Source organism: Nannobrachium achirus, assembly GCF_963921795.1.
Source record: "Nannobrachium achirus genome assembly, chromosome: 12".
NCBI classification, from domain to species: Eukaryota; Metazoa; Chordata; class Actinopteri; order Myctophiformes; family Myctophidae; genus Nannobrachium; species Nannobrachium achirus.
In genome coordinates, this window is record NC_137832.1 from 27,130,862 (window position 1) to 27,156,412 (window position 25,551).

The 25,551-nt window shown below is 41.9% G+C and overlaps 1 protein-coding gene across 8 annotated transcripts in view; it reads left to right on the forward strand.

Moving 5' to 3' along the window:
- The window catches only part of sorbs3 (sorbin and SH3 domain containing 3), a 40,904-nt gene that overhangs the window by 6,072 nt on the left and 9,281 nt on the right, over positions 1-25,551 (forward strand). The window contains exons 1-12 of one of the 8 annotated variants that reach the window (XM_080739250.1): positions 168-352; positions 15,955-16,030; positions 17,675-17,884; positions 18,226-18,298; positions 18,823-18,959; positions 19,178-19,241; positions 19,978-20,019; positions 20,134-20,221; positions 20,713-20,821; positions 22,736-22,789; positions 22,903-23,010; positions 23,727-23,782. In XM_080739250.1, coding sequence (XP_080595376.1) covers positions 16,019-16,030; positions 17,675-17,884; positions 18,226-18,298; positions 18,823-18,959; positions 19,178-19,241; positions 19,978-20,019; positions 20,134-20,221; positions 20,713-20,821; positions 22,736-22,789; positions 22,903-23,010; positions 23,727-23,782 — 953 coding nt within the window. In that variant the 5' untranslated portion in view covers positions 168-352; positions 15,955-16,018. Of the gene's footprint in view, positions 1-167; positions 353-15,881; positions 16,031-17,674; positions 17,885-18,225; positions 18,299-18,822; positions 18,960-19,177; positions 19,242-19,977; positions 20,020-20,133; positions 20,222-20,712; positions 20,822-22,735; positions 22,790-22,902; positions 23,011-23,726; positions 23,783-25,551 lie in introns of those variants that run through there. The other 7 variants (XM_080739252.1, XM_080739255.1, XM_080739249.1 and 4 more) reach the window with 7 other exon arrangements.

The window sequence follows — 25,551 nt, forward strand, 5'->3', positions numbered from 1 at the left end:
GGAGGGTTGCCTTTTGAACAGGGTCCAGGGGTTGCTATGGCGATGCCTGTCAACCGGGAAGTCCTTCACAGGCGGAGCGAGCACTGAGGGAGAAACACACACAGAGAGAGAGAGAGAGAGAGAGAGAGAGAGAGAGAGAGAGAGAGAGAGAGAGAGAGAGAGAGAGAGAGAGCAAGTCAGAAAGAGAGTGACAGGGAGAAAGTTAAAGAGAGAGAGATTGTGCGTCCTTGTTAGTTCTGAGAGAGAGAGAGAGAGAGAGAGAGAGAGAGAGCAGCATAGGACTCCCTTTTGAAATATTATGTTTGCATGCACCACTGAGCATAGACGTCTTTGTGGTGAGTTCATGTCCTAGGTGAGTACCCTCTCTTTCCCACGAGACTACGGGATGTTACAGATTACATTTACCTCATCAGATAATAATCTTGACATAGCAACTATAATGATCATATGATTGGTTGTTTTGGTTCAGGGGTTGAGTAACTCAACCTGACTCCTCAGGGCTTACGTGCTGCATCACAGGATTATTTCTGCAGACTTTCCCAGGCATTTGTCATATAGCCTTAAAAAAAACTGAAGATAGCCACACAGAGGGAAGGCTTGTGAGTGTACCTGAAGAAATCGCCCTCTTGGTTGGCACACTGAGCGAACTGGAATGGGTTGTTTTGATGTTGAGACAGTCCTGTGGGTGTTGGCTTACTTGATTAATTCAATTTTGGCTTTTAGGCAATTGGAGGTGATTGCGGCTCCCAGGCGTAACATTCTGCACAGGAGTACCAGACCAGAGTTGGCAGTGTTATTTGTTATTGCTGCCTGTGTACTGACAGTTGTTAGGTTGGGTCTGGAGATTTTGGCACTGATGCAATTCTGTGTTGTGTCAAGCCAGTTTCCCATCCTTCTCCAGAGACATTGTGCCCCATGAAGGGATGGGACGTTAATCCTTATTATCGTTTATCGTGATAAAAAACACCCAAAAAACACTGTGAAATCGTCCTGTCAGCTGGGATCAATTCACCTTTTATTTTCCTAGCTGCATATCCAGTACCACTTAAACCATCTATAATTGGTAAAACAGACCTAGAAATAACGTTGATACAGTACTTTTTCCAACTCTCTAAAAAATAGCCGATCTACAAGCTTACAACACGTTGCTGTGACGCTTTGTGAGCTTAATCTGCTATTTTTTGGCAAATGTTCCACCCCAGGTAATGTTGGGGATATTTTGATTACCGCGATAATATCGGAAAACGCAATTTCTTTGGTCACAATAATCGTGATATGAAATGTTCATAATGGTCCCATCCCTAGCCCCATGGCTACCCAGGTCTCCCCAACCATCACTTAGACTTAGAGGCTTCTCTTACTGTCAGGATCATTTCCACACCCTGCTCTGATTTCCTTACTCGGGGTCCTTCTGGCCCCACATTCTCCAAAGTATATTCAAATGTTGGAATAACCCAAATGACAGTTTTGCATGCATGTGATTTTAATTATTCCCTCTTCCAAGACAAGTATACATTCACAGATATTGTTGTACTATTTCAATTAATTTAAAAACATCTGAGTCGCCTTTTGTTATATAATGTTCCAGGCTTTTGTTTCTTTCTGAGAGCTCATATCTGTCCATGGACCTCCATAGAGCATGGCTTCTCAAACAACATTTCCATGCCAAGGATCCTCAAATAGCCTCTGTAGTCTCTGGCTGCAGCCCCCATTATGCGAAATGGCTCTTAAAAAAATAGCCATTGCAGCGCGATGCGCTGTGTGTGGTCGTGTGTACATTTGCAGTTATTTTCAAAGATTAGTTTTTTTGGGGGGGCTTTTATGCCTTTATTGGATAGGACAGTAGACTGACAGGAAATGGGGGGGAGAGATGGAGAGCGGATCGGGAATAGAACCGGCGACGCCACCAGGCATCCATGCCTATGTGGCAACGCCTAAGTGGTATGCCCCTGGACCAGTAGGCCAGCGGGCGCCCCTTGCAGTTATTTTGCACTCTTTTTGAAAATGTATTTTTTAGATTTCTTTAAATATTTTCAATAATGACATGCCAAAAATTAATTAAGTTAAGTTAAACTGGCTCAAAAAAATGTAATGATCCGCATAACTCTTGGATATAATTGTTTGTCACAGTATATTTGCACATACTGTAGGACCAGTTGGCAAGTGCCATTAATTCAATGTCCAGGGATATGATTCATTTTCCAGTCTTTTACAATCCCTGTGGTGCCCTCTAGCACAGTGTTTCTCAACCACTGTGCCTGGGGACCTTTGGTGTGCCCCTGAGAAGTGTGCCCCTTGAAACTGCTTGAAAGCCAGTATTGTATTTATCATTTTAAAAATGATTTAAACTAGTGAAAACAGCCGATCTACAAGCAAACAACGCCTCACGGTGCGAGGCGTTGTGTGCTTGTAGATCTGCTGTTTTCACTAATGTTGTGCGACAGCCTTGTATGATGAAGCAGGGCTTTACTTTGCGAAAAAACGTACAAATTTGAAACTTGGAGATACAAGGTTTCTTCTCAACATTGACGATATTTACACCCCCGTTGGTGAGCCCATGGATTCTTGGGACATGACAAGTGTCCCCATGCAGAAAAAAGGTGGAGAAAGCAGCCCCACTTCACTAACAAAGACACTATTTGTATCTTGTATCTTGCTTGATCCTGCTAGAATGCACATCAGTGCAACCCCACATTGACAGGTACAGTAGCGCACACCAGCCCTGACTCCTCCTGTTGGGTTCTGGTGAAGGAGCACCATACATGGAGGTGGAATACTTCCCTCTTGATAAATGTGTGTATCCTCCAATAACTACATATCATAAACTTGCAGCTGCAGGACCTTGTATGGTCTATGGCCGTGTTGTTCACATCTGCCAAGTTGCAGAGTGGAAGCAGAGGAGGGAAGGTACTGGGGCCGCAATCGACCTCGCAGAACCTCTCTCACAGGCTCTACATCTCCCACATAACAATATGGTGACGCACCTACCGGTACCTTATTATGTTTAGTCATTAACACCAACATCATCGAATCTGTGGGTAATTAACTTTCCCCAGCCTTGACTAGACAGAATCTTTTTTTCTTTTATGATCCTCTTATGCAACCGTTCAGGCATGAGCGACGTTGCGTTTGATAAGAGCAGATCCGTCCAGAGCGAGCACTGAGTTACACGATAACATCCGGGAAGTAAACATTCCATTAGAAGATCATGCAGCTTGTGTTTAGATTTATTTGGATAGATATACAGTGTTAATGCAAGTGTTTTTTCAGGTCAACTTTGCTGCAGGACTGTGCTAAGTTCTGCTAACCCAAACAAAATGACCACCTTGTGCAAACATACTTTTTTTTTTGGGCCCGTTTCTCTCGTCCAGCAACAAAGTTCCCACTTTATGGAGTCAATGATTAACTAGTCCCTGTGTTCTCCACATCCACTGAGATGCAGGAGGTCACCCAAGCTAATGACTAGAATGAATGTCACCGTTTGATTAATTGTTGTGTGGCATAATGCAGTTTCAAATGGATTATGCTATCAAATACCAATTTAGACATTTTCTTATTGGATTAGCTTACTGTTCCACATGCAGTTTCACTGCAATGATGATATCTGTTGTTTCTTTGCTCTGCCTTCAGTGATAGTTCAAATCCTGGGGCTGATATAATAAGGAAAGCCTATTGTTCCTTCCTATTACTCTTCCTTATTCTTATAGCAGTCATTGGCAGATGAAGGCTGCAACTAATGATTATTTGATCTTTTATCAGTTGATTATATTTCCATTCTTTTTTTAGATCATACAAACATGGTCAAATAAAGTAATGTGCAATATTATCATGACATCTTTTGAACAGAAAGGTTTAGTATCTTTACCCTTTAAAAAAAAATCAACTAAGACACGCAGTTACATTTTGGTAAAGTGCACATATTAAAAAAAATTAGGGATGCCCCGATCAGGGTTTTTTTGCTCCCGATCCGATACCGATCAAATATTATTGCTTCCGATTCGATCCCGATCTTTCCCGATCCGATCTTTTGGCAAGGCATTAAGAAAAAAAAATCTATCCATTCTATCACTTAGTGCAGCACTGAATCAACAAATTAAAAAACAAAGCTTATGAGTAGTGTATAGTGATATAGGCCTACTAGTGCAGTGTTTCTCAATCATTGTGCAGCGGACCTTTGGTGTGGCATTTGAAATTTGGCAGTGAAGTCACAATTTAAGGACTTTTAAAACCTGTTTAACTCATTCTGTGCCAGATGCCAAAATGGCTCCAAGGTAGCTGTGCCGAGATTTTGTATGTTTTTCTTTACTATGCAATGAAAAAAAAAGATTTTTTTTTATAATTTTTTTCCCCACAGAAACAGACACAGTTGTTGTGATTCAGTGGCAAAAAGAATTTTGGCAATCGGACAAATGGTTCCAGAGATAGAGCTGTTTGAATGAAAAAAAGTGTCCATCCACTAGAATGGACACACATGAACACACATTTTCTCAATCAGCTAAACGAGGGAGCGAACACACAAACAGAGAAAAGCATCTCTCTGATCTCAGGTCATTTTGACATCTTTAGAAAAAAAAAAATTTTTTTTTTTTTTTTTTTTTTCCTATGTAAAAAACACAAAAACCGTCATAAGCCGTCATTGGCACACAGGGCTATTGGAAAAAAAACGTCATAAGCAGTCATTGGCACAGAATGAGTTAATATCTCAAAAAATAAAATAAAATAGACCATTACAGCATCAAAAATAATCAACAAACTATATAAAAACTGGTAAAACATTGGCCATTTTTAAAGTTGAAACAAAATAAGTTAAGAACCAATTAACCAGTCTGCTTGAAAAGTATGCATCTGTAGCAGCTAGTTGACAGTGCATAGAGACATAATTGCCTTCCTTTGATCCATTAACAAGGGGCCAATTACTACTTATTGGCATCAGCTGCCAGCTGGACACAGAGTCTGACACAATCACCTTCCCTCTGCAGTGCTCTGTCTGTCTCATTTCTCCAAAAGCCCTTGAATATGATTGAAAATGATTAAGGATTACTGTGATTATGGTAAGCTTACATTTCATATCGCATTCACCTTACCTGTAACTTTCAGTACTCCCAGAAAATATTTTTTTGAAAAAAAAAAAAAAAAAAAAAAACTTTTTTTTTTTTCGATATTTTTTTCCCGATCTCCGATCTTATAAAAACGGCCATATCGGCGGCCGATCCGATCACGTGATCGGGATCGGGCAACACTAAAAAAAATGTTATGATGATTATAAGTATTAATCAATAATAATGATTATTTGATTAATCATTTCATCCCTATTGCAGATTGACACCCAATAACTGTAGCCTCGTAAACAGAGTTGGGTGTAACGCGTTACAAAGTAACGCGTTACTGTAATAATACTACTTTTTCCGGTAACGAGTAGTGTAACGGTACTACTCCTCCGAAATAGTAATAACACTACAAATAGCCTACTGCCTGGTTGCGTTACTCGCTACTCGCTACTTTCGTGCTCCTGCTTCATGCCTTCAGCAGGAACCGATTGTAAACATCACCACTTGTCTTTTAGAACATTGGAACTGTCATTTCACTAAAATAACTATCCAGAGAAAAGGTAATCAAACACAAGTCAGTCAGTGCAGCAGGTCACGGCGACTTGCCTGCAATCAACAGCAGCAGCCAGCAGGCACCCGACATTTGATAACAGTCACCCTTATAGATTAATAAAAAGACTAAATACAACAAAAAAACCAACTAAGGATATTTATAACATCAAGCTAAGAAATGAATTAGCCTACTTTAGGAAGAGAGAGAGAGAAAGAGAGAGAGAAGAGGGGAAAAAAAGTCACACAGCAGGCAGCGCATAATAGCCTACGGTGCGCAAACCCGACAGTTGCTTTAACAACCTAGATTAATATCCTACATGTGATACAATAACCCAAAACCCCGAAATAAGCAAGCCAAAGGAATGAATTAGCCTACTAATCCATGTAGGCTGAGAGAGATAGCCTAGAGAGAGAGGGAAAGAGAGAACTCTGACGACACGACAAGTGAACTCACTCTGACATGATGTCCTTGTGATGACGGAATAAATATAATCCTTAATCCTTATGCAAAAAACGTCGGTGATATCGCTTTTTTAAGCATGAAGTTTCAGCAGCTATACAATCAGTTTGATACTGTTTGAACTATTTGAGTGTAGGCCTACACAGTAAATCAATCGCCTCGTTGGTCATTCTCCCCAGCTGCTGTGCTGCGCAGTGGTTAGGTCAGGGCCGGCGGCAGACCACAATGGCTGAGGGTGCCCACAATGGCTGAGGGTGCTATGTTTTAAGTGAAGGATAGACTACCCATCTCAAATCGGCCAGGTGAAAACAAAAGGCTAAATTTGCATACCAATGGGAGTGTGTGCCAAACCTGTTGTGGCCAGCCAATGCTGATCTACTGTAGGCTATTATAATGTAAATTTCGGGAATTACTGAGAGGTGGGGGTGCTCCCTCGCCAAAATGAGGGTGCACCCCCCCTGGCCTGTAAAATCCATAGGAGCCAAATGGAATGAAATCTGCTTAAACTTACTGACAATTGACAAACGGAACAGAACCATATATAGGCTATAATGTCAGGTGGATAAATGAATAAACTCATGAATGTATGGCAGCTGTTTTTTTTTGCTGCACAATGGGAGTCCTAAATTACAACAAGGCACCAGAGGCTCCGAAATAATTACATTATCATTTTTATTTATTGTTTTTATTATTATTATTATTATAATTAAACTCATTCAAATGACCACCAGTAAGCCCTGGGACTCAATTCATTGAACAATATAATGCATTGTATTAGATATTATTATATCTAATAAATATTAATATGTCTAATATATGTTGGCAATGCATCTCAGACTGTTTTTATGGAGTAACGCAAAAGTAGTGTAACGAGTAGTGTAACTAGTTACTTTCTCCATGGAGTAATGAAGTAGTGTAAGGCACTACTTTTTTCAAAGGTAATATGTAATATGTAGTGCACTACTTTTTTGAGTAACGGATCCCAACTCTGCTCGTAAACCACTCCCTTCGGAATCACATTTGCATTTCTGTGCACTGCTGGACAATGTCAGATCACTGATAGTGACCAGGGTTCACCATCAAGATCATGCAGTTCTTCACTGGGCTCTATTTGTGTGTGGTCGTCTTGACACTCTCTCCCTGTGAGAACAATGCAAGAAGCTATGACCTAAGTTGTGACCCCACGTATTATATGGGGTCACAAGAGGCCATCACAGGGTAGGCTCAGTCACGGAAAAAGAAACTTGTCTCCTTTCTTCTATGGAAGGAGAAGGGCATGGGACAGCAGGTGCAGAGTGACAGTACAGTTCACAGTTCACTCATTTCTTTAACAGCTGATATTGTTGCCACACTGTAAGAATTACAACACGCTAGTGCACTTTAATATGCTGTATGTGTAGTGTAACTAGGCAACTATTGAGCAACAAGATTGACGGAAAGGGGGATTATTGGTCTCGGCCTTTAATGACATGTACATTTGACTATATTTTGTTATTTGACCAGTGAACATTTGCCCGTATGAGTTATTCTTTCCCCTGAAATACTGCAATTATTTTGTAATGATGACTGCACATTGCTATTCCGGGTCTTGGAATCCCCCCATTGAGTCATGGTGAAGTTCACTGACCCCAAGTTGCTGACTAACTCAGTTCTGGTTCATCAATTCAACACATACAAATCCCTGCTTCCTCATTGGCTCCTTCCTGCCGGAGAAACAAAATAACAAAGCAAAAAACCCTCATGTCATCGTTTTAATTCCCTATAATATGTATAGGTGATCATCGGTTGAGGTGTACAGTATGAAGCTGATGAGGAATGTGTGTCTATTTCGTGTCTATGTCCTGGTTTTAGTTTACAGAGCGTGACATCTGGTCCAGCTCTTCTGAGGCCTGGAGGATGTTCCCTTTGGGCAGTGATGTTCAAAGGCAGCGATTTCCATACAGAAATCGCAGATGCCTCAATCTTCCCCAATCTTTCCCCCATGTCCTCAATTATCCTTTCACTGCCAATGTCCCCATTTGCCCTGTGTAAGGGAGGCATTGCTGAAATGTTCCACAACATGCACTCCACAATAAGCAGGAAACATGCAGAATGCAGGTGTTCTGTCTAGACTGAGAGATCTAGGTTTAAAAGAAACATCCATCCCAGTGTGGCGTCGAGTTGAGATCATCTTGAGAGATGAGATCACACAGTCCTTTTATAGTATTATGGCCTCCCTTGCCCCCCCTGCCCCCCATCCAACCTGCACCCCCTTCAGATAGCCTAGTGATGATTATACGTTTATAATGGGTTAGGAATGTGTTGTTCCGCTGTCGAACGGAAACTTTGTACGAAACTCTTAAGTTTTCAGGAAATGGAAAAGGGTTCTCCGATGGATCCAATGTGGTTAATATTTAGTCACAAGCCCTTGTTAATACTTGTCATTAGTTGAATATTTATAAAACCCACAGACAGAACCAGTAAGACTCCCTAATCGGGAGATAAGCGACCGTAGGTCACATGTATACACAAAGAGTAGGGAGCAGTGTCCCCAAAAAATGTGGACGGATCCATGTTGATGACATGAGTGTAGACGTACTGTGTAGCGATTTGCGTGATTTTAGGGCAAAAATTGGAGGAGCAGTGTCCAAAAATGTGCTTTCAAAAATCGGCCTGAAGGTGGCGCTAGAAGAGGGCCATGTGAGAAATGAGGGGTGGGGTCTCCGCGCCGCCGAGGCGGACGAATAGGTACCGGCCCCGGCTCTCCCGGTCGCTCCTTGCCCAAGTTACGGCATTTTATGTGCGCTGCAGTGGCAGGGGGTCCTCCACTGGGGGCGCCACCACTTTTGCATCCGTTCTGGAGCACAAGGAGTCGGTGGTCCCCGGGAATGCCCCGTGAGCAGCCCCGTTGGGGTGGTCATTTGGTCATTTTTGCACATTTGGAAATTTTTTACATCTGGGGGTCCCCCAGGGACCTGGGGGTCCCTGGAGCTCCGGGGGTCCTTGGAGGTTTTAGTTTGGCAGGTAAGGAGTGTGTGTGCAAAATCTGGCATGGATCGGGGCAACGGTTGCGGAGATATGAGCAGGGCAAAAGTGTGACGTGTGACGTGTGACGGACTGACGCACGGACACCTGGTGGAGCTTTCTGTAGTAAGTGCGACCTACGGTCGCAATTAACCACTTTCAACCTTGGCGTCCCTATTTTGAGCATATCACTGTACAGGTGAAAATAAACGTTAATAAATCTTCAAATTCTTTCAAAACATGTTCAGTAATAGTGAAAATAGCAGATCTTCAAGCTCACAATTAGTTGTAATGCACAATGTTTGTTTTTGAGGGGGGGTGGGGCAATAAAAGACGGGATAATTTATTTCAGTCACTAGTCTAGTGTATGACTTAGAGAGTTGTCTTGCTGAGGCTCAATAAAATCAGATATGAATAATCAGATAAGTATGTATGGAGCATTCCGAACAAAACCCGGGAGAGCTAGGGGCATCACAAGGGGGGGGAAGTGGGACTGAGTTACTAGGGCCCAAAGTGGAGGGGCCTGGAATTATTTTATACTTATTGAAAAATAGCAGATATACAAGCTCTATACGAGCTTGTAGATCTGCTATTTTTTTAAAGTCATGAAAATGTGTGCAAATCTTTGAATATTTATTTTTTAAGCAAACATTTGTAACTCAAATTTTGCTTCTGGAGAAGGTCCCTGGAACTAAATATTTTGAGATGGGGGTAGGGATGGGACGATATGAAAATTTCATATCACGATTATTGTGACCAAAGAAATCACGATTTACGATATTATTGCGATAATCAAATTATCCCCAACATCCATTATCCTGGGGCAGAACATTTGCCAAAAAATAGCTGATCTACGAGCTCACAAGAGATTTGGTAGAGAGAAAAAAAGGACTATCAAGTAGGCCTATGTATATTATAAGTATGTTTTACCAAATGAGGGTTTAAGTGGTACCGGATATGCAGCTTGCCAAATAAAAGGTAATTGATTCCAGTGCATGACGGAGGACGATTTCACAATAAATGAAATCTTCACGATAAGATTATCCCATCCCTAGACTGGGGTCTGTGGCCAAATACATATAATTTTGGGGGTCCTTCATAAGAAAACATTTGAGCATCACTGACATAGAAACATATAGGTTTTTCAAAAAAACCTTAGAAGGATTTGAAATATTCAAAGACTTTCCCAAATCTTCACGATTTTTCAAAAATAGCAGATCTACAAGCTCGCAGTGTGAGCTTGTATATCTGCTATTTTTCAAGAGTTAAAGCACAAAATAATGCGTTCCCAGTCTAAATGGGTTAAACCCCCTCCCCCTATGAGGAACATTCATGGGGGGCCCGCTGTGAATCCTTGTACCCAGGGCCCAGAATTTGGTGCGACACCCCTGAGCATTCTGAACCAAACCAGGGGAGAGAGAGCCAGTCTTCTAGAAAGTGATTTTTAGTGAGGGTTAACGGTAGCGTCCTGATTTTGCCTTATTAGGTATGATTGTGTTTGGTGCGCATAGCGGGGGAATGCGTATGGGCGCTGGCGGACAGCAATGTTGGAACGGACTCCCCAGACCAGGGAACGAGGGATGATGTGGAGCCCAAACATGCAGGCACACAAATAAGAATGTTTTTGGCTCAAGACCTCGTCAGGATGTTACAGCTGCGTAGAGGTCCTGTACATGTACTGTAGCTGTTCTAGCAGTTCTAAACTGAAGTAATAGCAAATCTGGATGTCAAAATGCACACAGAATTTGTGTAATGCAACATGAACATTGTAATTACTTCATATGAACTATACTTTTATTACGCAAATGATGTCTCCATTAACAACTTAAAGGAGTAGTTCACCCCCAAAATGACTTTTTTTCCCCCCTATTGATTATCACGCCATGGAGACTCAAGTTCAATAATGTTTTTTTTGTATTTGTCGCATTCCTAAGACAAAAATGTGATTGAAAAATTCAAATGCATTTGGGTCCCCATCCGGAATCAATGGGGGTAAATGTGAAATGATTGTCTTAGGAATGCGACAAAAAACTAAAAATATTATTGAACTCAAGTCTCCATGGCGTGAGTAATAATTAATACGTTTTTAAAAAAGTAATTTTGCGGGTGAGCTACTCCTTTAAGCCCCATATCTTTAATCATCCAATAAATACTGTAGTAGCTAAAATAGAACAGATCTACAAGCTCGTAGGGATGGGATGGGACGATATGAAAAATTAGCGATTTACGATATTATCACAATAATCAAAATCCATTGATTATGCATTGTTTATGCAGTGTATCATCCAATATGTGCTGATGTGACTGAGGGCATCCCTCCACAGGCAAATAACATTGTTATACTACTGGCATTACAGTTGGCTATTGCATTTGGATTCTGTATCCCATTAACTATGATATTTGACATATCTTTCGAGCAGCATCATACTTGATGAAATGCAATGCCTTTGGCAAACAGAGGGCAGCTGTCTTGCACGGTGGTGGGTGCTGCAGGGGCTTAAATGGCAGCAGTGTGTGTGTGGGTGGGGGAAAAAGAGCTCTATTGTTTGCCCTTCAGGAGTATTGAATTAATTAGGCCTGTGTGGAAAGACTATGTTGAAAATGCCAATGGATTACACATCAAGTTATCCAGTTGTCACTGAGAAGTGTCTTATGCCAGATTTTTAAGTCCGATGTTGGTTTTGGTCTAGTCAGCGAGTGCACAGGTAGCGTGCCACAGAGGGTCACAGAACCACAAGGAAGGGGGTTCTGCATGTCAAACTGTTGAATACAGTTAAAATTATAAAATGTTTGACATGAGTGTGAAAGGCATTTGACTATTTTTATAGTAGCCTATCAACCCCGCCAGGTGGCCGAAACAGCCGACGGTGAGGGATTGTTTTCGCTCCTGTGAGTCTGTCTGTCGATCATCTGTATGTCTTTTCTTAATTTTTTTTGGGGGGGGGGGGGGGTTGGGGATTTATTTATAGGACAGTAGACTGACAGGAAATGGGGGGAGAGACGGGGAGTGACATGCGGCAAAGGTTGGCCGGATCTGGAATCGAACCGACGATATCTGTGACAGATATTTTTTTATCTGTATCTACCATCCACTTGAATGGAAAAATATCTGGAGAAAGAGATTTGCCGTATGTTTTGGCCTATAACTCTTGAACCAGAGAGAACAAGAGAGAGCATGGATTAAACTCTTTGTTTAATGGATTAATTCTACAAAAGCAGAATCCAGTTCAGGACAATTTTTATGGTCTTTTATGGTGTATATCAGTCAGTGGGTTAACCTACAGGGGGACGTATCTCCATTCCGACATGTCTCCATTCCGACATTGACTTCTTATTGTCGGAGTGGCAACACTTCCATAGAGGTTAAGTTTAGAGTTAGGGTTAGGGATAGGGTTAGTGTCGGAATGGAGACATGTAACCGGTTTACAGTATATTCACTTTTTGAGCGGTGGTCACACCGTCTCCATAGCGTGGCCGTGTGTGTAGGTATGTTTGTTTGTTAGTTTGTTTGTATGTATGTGGGTGGGTCTGTATGTAGCCTCAAGCCTGTGTAGTACCTTTTCTGACCACACATGTTAAGGGAGGGGCGCTGTTGTCCAGGCCACACACACACACACACACACACACACACACACACACGCGGGGGGGGGGGGGGGGAGAACCACCGCTCAGTTCACACGGGTGTGATTTTTGTATTCGTTTGAAAGCTTGATTCAAGTCAATGTCATTCAACTGAGGATTTTACTGTGTACGCTTCGGTAGTTGTTTGATCTTTCACCTGTTCATATTGTTATGTTATGATATGAGCTGATTGGGACTGTGTTCAGAGATGATAGCATCTGTGTTATGTCTGAGCAGTGATGGTATTATTGCACAACCCCCCACTTCCCCTATTTTCCCTGTTGTATGAGATGGGATATTGGGAGATGGTGACTCAGATATGATGACATCGTTGTCTGGAATCAGCAACACTGATTCTATCATTCTACCATCGTTTTGTGCTGTGCAAGGCCACAGTGCCTATAGCTGTCTAGGTCTTGACCACAGTCATTATAGACACTAATGCTCACTGTTACCCAGACCACATGGAAAACTCATCAGTCCAACTGCTCTTGGACTGCTCTCTGCCTGCAGAAGTAGTTCACTCATTACTTTCCTCCTAAACGGCCAGAACTCATCATAATCTTCGCAGGAAATCAACCACAAAGTTGATTTGAAAACGCTTGCCGTCCATAACCCTAACATAAACCTCACTGGAGGTCTAACTGCATCTTCATAGTGAATGGCTGACTTAATCACAATTGTCTATCGTTGATTGTCATGGATAATCCAACTTTTAACTTTGCAGCTTTATTGAAAGAGGGGAAACCGCCCAGCTCTTTTTTACTTTCTTTTTCTCCCTGATTAGTCCTAGGGAAAGCACAGACAACCTATGTGTCTCCTCTGATAGGTGTGAAGTCAAGGCCGCTCAGCATGTAAAGGTACATGCTATTCCTCCTAGGAGTACCAACCTGTCGGAGTGCAGCAACAGAGATTGCTCTATGCACAGCAGCCATATTGGAAATAAATTGGGTCTCTTCCTTCCGTCACAAATTACTACTTGACTCTTTTTGACCAGAATGTAATAGAACCCTAATTTGTATAATTGGTAAGACCTCTGAAGGAAGTAAGGAAGAAGCCTCCCGTTGTAATGCCCAGCCAGGCCATGGCGTCACATGCAAAAACAGACCAACTTACATGGAGAAAGCTGACCTACAGATGGACACCATCAGCAGCACTTATCAATACTTTGTTCCTGTATGAGCAGCAGAAGCCAGGACTGTGCAGGTCTTTGATTTGGTTTCCATGCCAACTCTTATTATGGGCTGTCTGAGCCACTGTAGATTAGAGGTGCCTTGTACATGAGCGGAAATGGCCTCCCTCTCAATCCTTCAAGGCCTTTGATGTTGAAACAGCAGGCTTAATCTGATTTTCCAAGGTGCCATTGATTAGGTCCTGGTCTCAGCTTTCAGTGGCTGACTTTCTCCAGACTGTCCAGACACTCAGGTCCTAGTTAGCTCTTTCCGGTGGTGGACAGTAACAAAGTACATGTACTTAAGTACACCTCTTGAGTATCTCTACTTTACTTGAGTATTTGTATTTTTGGATACTTTGTAATATTGTACCTTTACTCCACTACATTTCTAGGGAGGGTCCCAAGGGGGGGAGTTTTTTGCCCTCACACCTACGTCGCACTGCCTATCCGACCGATATGTCCGAGTCATATCAGGGATTTGTCAGAGTACCCGTTGTACCCATCTGTCTGTGTCCCTTTATGTGCTCATATATGGAAATATCTCTATCTGTCTGGATCTCCATATACCGTATGCCTATACATTGGGTGTTTCGGCTTTGTTTATGGTTATGTCTTAGTCATAGCGACGTGGCCGTGGTCCTGCCTATATATGGGCATATTGTGTTTTTTTATGGTTGTATCTAAATCATACTGACATGGCCACGGTCTGCTGGCCGGCAAGTCCACCCAGTAGCCAACTTTAATATAGGATTTCAAACAGGGCTTCTGTGCTGCCTAGAACCAGATAATACTTTTTTGGGTGGTTGTGTGACCAGTGATGGATGTAAGCTGTAGTCTTTGGCCTGCAGTCTACGTAGCCTGCAGTCTAGAATGGGGATTTTTACCTGGTAATGTGATGATTTTTCTAAAAGAACGTTATAACATGATGACGTTCTGGTACTAGAAACATCTTTACATATCACGTACGTGTACACTTCCACAGAGGGTTATGGTTAGGTTACTTTTGATATCAGTGCAACAAAATATACGTACTTGCTTTGCAAGTAAACCTTGGTAGTTTATAATGGCATATAATTATGCTGAAAATGCTCTAATAAGTCTTATTTTTAGCTGTTGTCTTTGGACCAAGTATTTGATAGAACAACTTTCACTTGTAGTTGAGCCATATTTTACCAGGAGTATCTATACTCTAGTACTGGACTGGGGTACTTTATCCACCACTGTTGTCCAGATTCCTCTGCTCTTTCCTGGGCAGCATGGCAGGGAAGAAGCAGACATGTGAGTCACAGCCGTTGTTTTGGATGGCCTTTTGCCTTGGTAACAAGGAAAGGACAGTGATGATAAATGTCTCACTTTGGAAAGTTGTATAATGGAACACGTGTCAACTTAGTTTAGGAATATTTGATTTATGCTTGAAGGGACGTTTTAGGAGCTCACCAAACTAATAATGACTCAAACATTTAGCTGAACATTAAGAATTGATGGGTTCGGATCAGTTTAGGAATTTGTAAGGTACACAAGGACGAGGCCCACTGTTTATTTGTATTATGACATGGATTAACCTAAAGACAGTTTGCACTACTAGAGAGATCTAACAGGACAGAAGCTATTTCAGATGCTGTATTAGTCATATAAAAAATGCTTCATGCCTTTTGCAGCATCAACGTTTCAGGAGTATACAGCAATATACAAAACAAAAATGTTTGTACAGTATCTGAAGAATAAATTCAGATGCTGACAACATGGATGCTTGAGGCTGACATCTTTGCAGCTCATCAGATAACCACATTTCTGCTTGTCATGTGATGCACAAATTAGGAATAATCTAATGACTGAAAGAAAGACAGACAAGTGTGATGAAACGGGTCACAGCTGAAAATAGCTCAAATTGGATGAAGGCCAAAAGGAAACCCTCCCTGCACCCATTTGTTGCTGAAGTCAAACATCAATCTCCATTTGCTTTTATGGGTTTTTAAATGTTGGACACGCTTGGCTAAATGAGATTATTTATCTGTTTTAGATCATTGTAAATGGCATTTAAAAATAAAGAGTGTTTTCATGCGAGATGTTCCAACAAATGTTGTTTTTCTTTGCAGATTCCTCTGATGCTGGGTGGGATTACTTCATACAGTATCTGATACAAGGATCATAACAGATGATATGCAGTCTCAGGTAAAGCCATTTTGTTGTCCTTCTGAACCAATACCAAATCAGTTCTTTTCAAAACATGCTGACATCATTTGTAATACACTTTTATGTGAAGGCAAACATAACACTGGTAATATTAATGTTAGAGTAAGTGATATTTTTGGAGAAAACAAAACCTTTTTTTGTGTGTTTGTTTGTTTGTTAAAACTAAGATTAAAGCACTATTTTCTGAATGGTTTCAGGTGGGTTACACATTTTCAGCCAATCAGTACCCATTCATCAGCTTTTATCCTCCTCCAATTTTGTAGTGTTACAGTTTAAATTTTGTCTGCTAATTTCTTTGCGTCATCATTTCCAATTTCACGTTTATCCTGTGTGAGTTCTCTCTCCTGATTGGATAAAATTGGTAATGAAAACGTGTCTTGTTTACCAAAGAGTTGGAGAGACAAGGAGACTCCTGTCCTGTTACTGAACAAACACTCTACAGCAATGAGTACTATCAGAATGTAGACAATGTCACAAATGTAGGTAATCAGTTTCAGGCTTAATCCCATTTTTCAAAATGTGAAAGAAATTACCAAACTACAATAATGATAAAATGTAAACAGGGTAAACCTTTCCCCTATGACATGCCCAAAGTAGGGATGCCAAGTGATTAATGTTAGGCCACAGGAGTGTCCCATGACCTCCAGCATCCACACAGAGGTACCGTAACTGTCTAACCTCAGCCTAAAGGTCTTTGCACACTGCTGCGTTTTTCGGGCTGAATTTCGGAGTGCGTAAATAAAAATCACGTTTGCACACTGCCGCCCGTTTCGTATTTATTTTCGGATCAGGGTTTATTTTTTCAGATTTTTGCAGCTGTTGCCACTGAGTCCCTTGCTCTCTCTCTCTTTCCTCTCTCTCTCCCTGGCCTCCGGATTTCGGATTTCCAAAACGCAACGAAGACATGCAGTGCATTGTGCAACCAGCTTAATACTGTGTCATACTGTATGACATTGTCTCTTGCCAAAAGTAACAGATTTTCAACAAAGAAATGTCACACATCGTATTTAGTTTTTGTTGAAAATCTGTTACTTTTTGTGAGTAACAGTGTCTTATGATGAAAAATAAATGAAACATAACATCACTGATACCCACACAGTAGAGAGAGGAGGAGAGGTCGACCAGACATCAGCAAACAAAGGTTGAGGGGTGGAACAGTCACCATGGAGACCAGAGGAGCAGGGGAGGGCTTTTCTAACGCTGCAGGACTTTGAGGTTGACATGGCCGACCCCTTCCCGACCCCCTCTGCCCCAGCTCCGCCTCCTGGCCTGAGAATAGGCAGGCCAGCTGAATAGGTAGTTAATGGGCTCATAATGGGCCTCTCCTGTTTCAGAGCCCCGTTGCTGCACCTTCAATGAGGCCTTTCTGCACGCCGCCGCAAGAGAGATGATGAAGTGGGTGGAACAGCACATCCCACTGGTGCTGTTTTAAATAAATTAGGGCCCCTTTAGGGCCCCTTTCATTAGGGGGACTGCCTGATGTTTTTTTCTCTCCAGAGGAAAGGCTATGTCGCTAACAAGTTATCATGACCTCCCCGAGACAGTTTTGTTTGACAACAGGAGGGGAAGCCATGCAGTGCTTTGTTCATGCATTGTTAGTGTTTTTGTCAATTTGTCCATTAGAATCTTCTCGATGTTCAGCAACAGGTGGAAGTGGTGGACCATCTGAATGGCTCACGGATCGTCTTCTCTGGTGATGGAGCCCCGTTGGGTCAGCAGCAGCAGCTCCTGACATCTCCAGAGGTGACCCAAGAGGTGGTCATTTCCCCTGGGCTTCCTACTCCTCCACTGAGTCCTTTTCGCTCCGCAAGACTGCCATCTGGGGAGCACAAGGCAAGTAGCACTGTTTCTTGTGTACAGTGTTTATGTCTGGCTTAGGGTAAATGTTCATAGAATTCAGCATACAAGTGCTCCTCCCTGTGGAAATGTGAAGCATCACAGTTGAAATGTAAGGCCATGGAACAATACTTGGTGGGATTACATTTTATTTTATTACATTGTATTGTCATAGATTTCCGATGGATATTTATACCCATTTCAAGGTCTCAGAAATATTCCAGAGGTATTTCTTATCATCGTCAAATGGGACTGAACACATATCTCTGATTACAATTTATATTGCGTCATACTGTTTTGGTTTTATTTGGTCTGAAATGCATTCTGCCCCACCCCAGGTCTTGGAGCTAAATGGGACCGGCCCAACAAGTCCTAGCTTTGGATCATATTATGGTCCATCTCAAACACATGGTAAGGTTGCCTTTTTAAATAATGACTTTGCTGTCTAATCAAATCACAATTTGTGGAAAGAGAGAGAGAGAGAGAGAGAGAGAGAGAGAATCCGATTAAAGGGGAGCTAGTTGGTGCCTTGCATGGTTTCCTCCGCCACAGGTGTATGAATGTGTGCGTGAATGGGTGAATGTAATGCACAATCTCTGTAAAGCGCTTTGGATAAAAGCGCTATATAAATGCACCATTTACCATTTGCCATTTACATCTGGCAGTGAGGGGAGACGTCGAGCCCCTGTGATTCATTTGTTGTTATTTTGTTGTTACAGGATGCTAAATAAAATCTGAATTTAATTAAATGTAACGCTGTATAATAGCTTGGCTTTACAGATTATGTTTCAAATGTGGTACAGTTTGTTTGCTGGCTTACTATAGATACTGCAAGTCACTAGCATACTGTATGTTATTAATTTAACTTGCATGGACAACGTAAAATGTCATCAGTAACCACTTATTGATTGACTTCTTGCCTTTTAAACCAATAGGTTTGTCCAATGGTGTCCAGGTCATGGGCTCAACCACTTTGCCACGCATATCAGCTCCAAACAGAGAGGAGAGGCTGATCAAATTCTCAGGGATTGGCCCAGTGGATGAGACTGGCATGCCCATCGCCTCAAGATCAGTAAGACGCATATAAAATACCATGTATAATAATAGTAATAGTACTAATAACAGCAACATTGTATAGTTTTCTTCTTGGACATACCATCCACAAACATTGCAGTCTGTCGCTTTGTGGCGAGCCTGTCATTTCCCTGCTATGTTGGTACTGTGTTATTTCTCAAAGCCCCATTCGGCAGAGTTGTTTGCTTTCCTCAACCCCCTTCTGTCCTTCACCAGAGTGTGAATAAGCCCAGAGACTGGTACAAGAGCATGTTCAGACAGATCCACAAGAAGACTGAAGGTAAGAAACCTCCTCTTTCCCTCCCTCCCCTCTCACACGCTCGCTCAATCTCACAGAGAGAATTCCTCTCCGTCAATGTCACAAGTGAGTTGATGCAGGCAAAAGATAATTTGAGAGAAAGTAGAAGAACCCTGAACCCTGAACTGAAACTACAATAATCTCTCCCATATCTCAAATCCCAAATCAGGCTATTAATTTATCTCTGGTTTCGGCATGCGTAATTGAAACGTAGCCCTTGTTGTTTGTGTGGTTAGGCTTATACAGTAACAGCACAGCAGACCTGCCAATATTTGACTGGATTTACTCTATTTTAGAGGGTATTGTTTTCATTCAACTGATGTGTTGTATTCCTGAATAGCAAACTGAGGTCATAGTAGTGGAGTAGTCACAAATTAGCCAACACATCAACTCATACTGTAGTGTACCGTACCTGATGCTATTGAAGTTATTTGTAAGCCCAATAGAAAGAAAATGGAATTTAGTTCTGGATCAAGAATAATTCCTCTGGAATGTAACCACTGAATACAGCATCATAAGTTTAGTTATTGCTGTAAGATTATGACAAATCCACTGGGCCATGAGAACTGCATGGACCCAGTCTTGTTGATTGATGATAATTTATGTAATTCTGAGTGAGATATAATGGTGAGTTAGCCTTACATTTGAATGACTTTTAATGCACTGAATTGTTCTGTAGTGTAAACCTAAACCCCTCTTGCCCTGTCTGTCTGACCAGAACTTGAGGAGCTGGAGGATGCAAAGCGATGGGCGTCTGAACGTCAGTAAAACCCTTAGACTACTAAATTGTAAATGTATCTACGGTCTGGTTGACTACTAGATGATGGACCTGTTTTAACCTAAAACTCTTCTGTGTTATCCTTCTCATCCTCAGGGATCCGGTTATCTGCCAATTCAGAAGATGGGAACGAGACAGACAAGGATCTCTTTAGATTAACCCCATATGGAGCGCTCCCAGATTGGTGAGTTTGGTCAAACAGATACAGTACACTCTAAAATCCTTAGTGTCCATTTAACCCCGGGAGTGTAATCTAAGTCTATCCAAGTTAAATTAACACTGGAGATTTTACTGTGTAGCAGTTTATGCCAATACATTTACACATTGCTGAAGAAATAACGACACACAAAAAAAACCAAGGATAACAATGTGTTAAATGTACTTGGATCCTTCCACGGGAGAAAGCCTTGAAGTGAGAATGCATTGACTTTTATGTGAATACCAGCTTCAATCCAGCCTGTGAGCAATAGGGGGTGGCAAGTTTGGATCTGTTGTTACAGGTACTGACAATGAAACCATGATTAAATAGCTGTCCACGGTGTGTGTGTGTGTGTGTGTGTGTGTGTGTGTGTGTGTGTGTGTGTGTGTGTGTGTGTGTGTGTGTGTGTGTGTGTGTGTGTGTGTGTGTGTGTGTGTGTGTGTGTGTGTGTGTGTGGCTGGGGAGTTGTCTTTCAGGAGTAAGGATGTAGATAAGCTGTCAGATGCAGGAAAGCAGCGCCCTCAGCCCAAGAGCATATATGACTTTGAGCCTGGACAGAACACCGCCTCAGAGAACCACAGCCAGGTGAGGACATTCCAAAGAGCCATGATGTCACACAGATTACTAAAGAAATCCAGGATGTTTTTTTTCCTGGTGGTGACCTGCATTTATGTTTCCTGGTAATTCCTGAAAGATGTTTTCTTGTACAGTTAGCTCTAGGTCCTGCGGTGTCTCCTGAAAAAAAAAAAAAAACGCTGCTGTAAAATGTTAAATGGGTGGTTGTTGTTGGATTTGAAAACTTTTACAATATTCTTCTTTCAGCATGAGTTTGTGGGGGTGAACAGGATGGTCACCTGTTCGCTATGGATTAAATTGTGTCAATACCCCAGGAATCTTTCAGTTGAGTGCAATTGAAATCCTGACAGAATCTTCTTAGGCAAGGTCCTTCTTCTCGTGTGCTTGTTTCTGCTTTTATTAAAGGAGATCTTATACCCATTCTCCCACAGAATTATCTACGTAGACATGAGTTAGAGGTTTCAAAGGTTAAAATCAAATACTTATACAGTGCTTCCCTATTTTCCCAACAAACAGACATACACATAGACATGAGTTACTTTTTTGGTTGTCATCATGAGCTACTATCCTGCTATAAATCAGTAGTTCGCAACCTAGTGACACTATGACACTTTATGTTTGTACACTGCTGGGGCTGTGTCACAGATTGTGTTTTATCATATTTGGTGTGCATGAGGTACAGTGATTGAGTGCACACCTTTTTTGTGTACGGTATGTGTACGTGCCCCCGTGTATAAATACCTCCGGTGATTTAGAGAGCAGAGCATTTGTCTGGGCCTTAGCTTTTGAATGGCTCTTGTCACAATGTCCCAGATCTGGTGCAAATTGAGCCGAGCGTCTGTGCGTGTGAAGAGAAGGAATCTTTGTTTCCACTCCCCCACGGGAGCTGAGGCGTCTTGTGATCCGTATTATGGTGTTAACCTCTTGTGGTGAGTAATGGCTCACAGCAGGAAGACTTATTTAATTTCCTTTAGATGGCAGGAGCCAAGGGGTCGGTCGTCCTTTCTTGCCATCCCCACTGGACAGGGCTTTGTAAAACCAATGAGGCCATATCAGGTGCTGCAGTTCTTCACAATGACATCATGGGTTGTGATCGGAGTGAAGATGACTATTGACCGAGGGAAAGGCTGGGGTGTCTAAGAGAAACACTTTAAGCCAAGAAACACGCAAAAATAAAGCTTAGAGCAGGGAGTCTGTGGTTCCTGTCCAGCCAAACCTTTTAAAGTAGTACTTGTCTGATAGAAGCATGTGATGGAAGCCTGGGTTATTGGCCCATAAGTCTTTGTAAAGTAGGGAGGAAGGGAATTTTGGCTGGCTGGTGTTGTGTTTTTGGCTGGCCCTCTTAGTGCCTTTGGCAGGCGGTCATAGTGCTTATAGACTAAATTAAGTAAATCAAGTTCACTATAATTTGGACTGAAGAAACATACTTGTGGGCGCTTCCTGAGCCCTTGTTTGTGCTGATTTCTATACAAGCCAACCTGAGCTCCAATCCAGCCTGACAAGCTGTCTCCGAAGTATCGCTCCACCACAAGTTGTCTTGTGCATGTGAAAAAAGTGTTGTTGCTTTTGATATGCCATCATATTACAAAATCTATGCATGTTTCATATCAATATTTGTAAACACAAATAGACACGTAATAGATGTAAACTACATGTTTAATCGTCACAAACTGCAAGTCATAAACAAAGATCAAAGAGCAGGTGGTATAGTAATGCAATTATAGATTGAAGCTATAATGTGTCAAGTTGTTTCTTTATATCAATGGCTTGCGAATATTGTCCTTGTACCACTGGCATCTTTATATTGTCTCAGCAGAGTTTTAATTAAAACATTGAAATAAAACTCTGCACATCTCTCCTTGAGAAGATCCTTGTACTTAGTTACTCAAATACCAACTTGATTGTTTTATTTTTTGTCCTTAGGATCCTCTGCCCTTGAGAAAACAAGCTGAGAATCCTCGTTCCCCCTCGATAGAGGTGAGCAGCGTTGTCAACATACTTTAAAAGCAGCCTTGGTTAGCTCCAAATAATCTGATTATGTATTAGTTGTTTAACTTTACCCTTTCGACTCCAACGCTGCTGTGGCTCAGGCCAGCCTGGTCTCTGAACTGAGCCGCTTTGAGGCTGAGCTGGACTCGGAGATCCAGGGTCTGGAGCGGAAGCTTTCCCAGAAGAAGCAGCATCGAGGCCGGGGTGAGGTACTGAGCCCCCCTCCTCAATCTCTTTGCTGAAGCATCCCCGTTGCTCCCAACCAGACCCAATCCTCACTCAAACTTTATCCCTCACCCGCACCCACCTACCCGATAGGCCAAACATCTCAGAGTGACCAGCTTCTGCTTGCTAGCTTTTACTATGTTCAGCCATTCCGTTCAGTTCTGTGACTTTCCCACAGAAACTCTCCCGCCCGCCTTGCACTTGGATGAGCCTGCTATCCTAATCACCTGCCTGTAACCTCCTCACCCCACTCCCGAAATCCCCAGCAAACACAAATCTGCCTGCCAATGAATCACCTATAGGCTTTATTTTTTTTGTTCAACGCTGACATAAATAGATCTACTGTACTTTATTGACTTTAGCAGACTGTTGTGCTTGTTTTTAGAAGGTGTTTTGATTGATATCCTCCTCAGTGAATGAAGTCGATTCCCATGCTTTACTCCTGCTTGATTGTATTCGGCTTTTTGTGATGTAATTGTACTGCACATTAAAAAGAAATGCTTTGAAACAAATTCTAAAGCAGTACCTCTTGTATTCAGAGGAGTGTAGGACCCAGGGGATTTCTACAGTTCCTCCGTTGGGAGTGGTCACCACCTCCACTCTTGTCTAAGTTGTTGTGAGGTTTCCTCAGTGCTTTAAGACACAGTAATCTGAGTGGTGCTGCGGTGGACAGCGTTCTAATGCAAACCTCTGCTTCCAGGAAGCCCCAAGCACTGATCCAGGACCTGTTGTGGGGACACGGATCACACAGGATAGGTGAGTGACAGATCCATGAAACAAGATTTACTTTGGTTAGTAAAAGTGTGTATATGGCATATGTTTTTTCAATATAGGTCTATGTGTTCAACAGGTTGTCATTGAGACAATGTTGATGTTATGACAAATTTGTGTTGTGTCTGCTGTTCTGCTACTCATTCATAACCATGAATCATTCATTGGTCATGTTAGTTTTATATGTAAAAAAGAAAAGCATATCTTTGCAGGCATCAAGTAAAAAGTTCAGTGTTACCATTGAGACTGTGCTGTACACTGTATGGTATTGGCTCTTGTCATATTGCTGTTTAATTACAGTTGTTTTGGTACAAAAGGGTGGGACTCTTTTCTTGCATTAATAATAAATAACAATGTACGGCACTGCCCCCTCCATTCTAGAGCCCAGTTAAGTGTAATGAAATGCCAACCAAATGCAAGTCATGTGACTCTTGGAGAGATGTTTTGTAGTTGGACTTCCTGCTGCGTGTCTGTTCTGTTCTGTGTGTTATGTGTCTGCATCCAGCAGACAGCCTCAAGTCATGTTAAAAACAGGACAGGTTAATGGACAGGCTTGAGTTAATCACCACATACCTGACCTCATCTGAGGCCAACTCCCAGCCTCTTAATCCAGTTAGGTATTGCTTCATCAAGTGGGGATATCTGAAAACCTGCAGTCATGCATACTGCTGTCTGCTATTAAAAAAAACTGTAATAACAGTAATTATGGACTTTGGCCAAATAGCAAAGGAACCTCCCCAAACTCTGCAGGGGTTTCTCCAGGTTTGATTAGTGATTTGTACTCATGTGGCTTTGTTGGAATTCTGCCCTAAATGCTGGTTGAACCACTTAAACCCTATAGATTTAATGTACCAGGGTTCCCCAGGGATCCATACTTGATCCTCTCCCTTTTCCCTCTATACCTTATTGTCTTCCCCGGAAATAGCTGATATACGGTACTAGCTTATGATGCATTATGAGTGTAGATCAGATATTTTTATTACATTTTGATTTTTGATTTATTTCAAATGTTTGCCTATTCTCACCAAATGTTTGCCTGTTATGATGACATGCCCAGAATAGGGTGGGGTTCAACTAGTTGAGGTGTAATATTTGTTGGTTGAAAAGGGCAGCATTCTAAATTTCTTACCCAGTGTGTCATTGCACACTGGGTGCATTCCAGGATGTTTAACCTTTGTTGTTTGCTAGGTTGAGATCATGTGTCTTTGCCAAGTGACCACTTGTCTACCAGGTGGCTGAAGGGGGTCTGTTAATGTGCCTGTTGCTAAGGAGATGTGAAATGGAAAATATTGTAGCTTTTTACTGCTTCCTGTCATTCAGACCAGTTACTTGGCTTCAGGCAGCTGTATCCAGCTGTAGTGCAACACAGCCAGTGGAGGAAAGTAACTTAGCACATTTACTCAAGTAATGTACAAGAACTTCAGTTAGTTTTGCAGGTTACTTTAAATTAAGATTATTGTTACAAAATATGCATTAATCCCTATTTTTCACTTCAGCTGTTCGAAAATAGCTGACTTACAAAAGGTGTGTACATACAGTACATATCATAGTTGTGGGTAGAACACTCTGGGTTCAATGAATGTCTGGGCTTAATCACATCATCCCTGTGGGAGGTTATGAAGCTGTAGAACTCCTTAGAGAAGTGTTTATTGAAAGACATATCTACTTATTGAAGCATGGCAAATTATTTTCACGAGGATCGAGGTCAGTCAAGACTGAGTGCAGGAGATGTACTGGCTACTCACCAACATCCA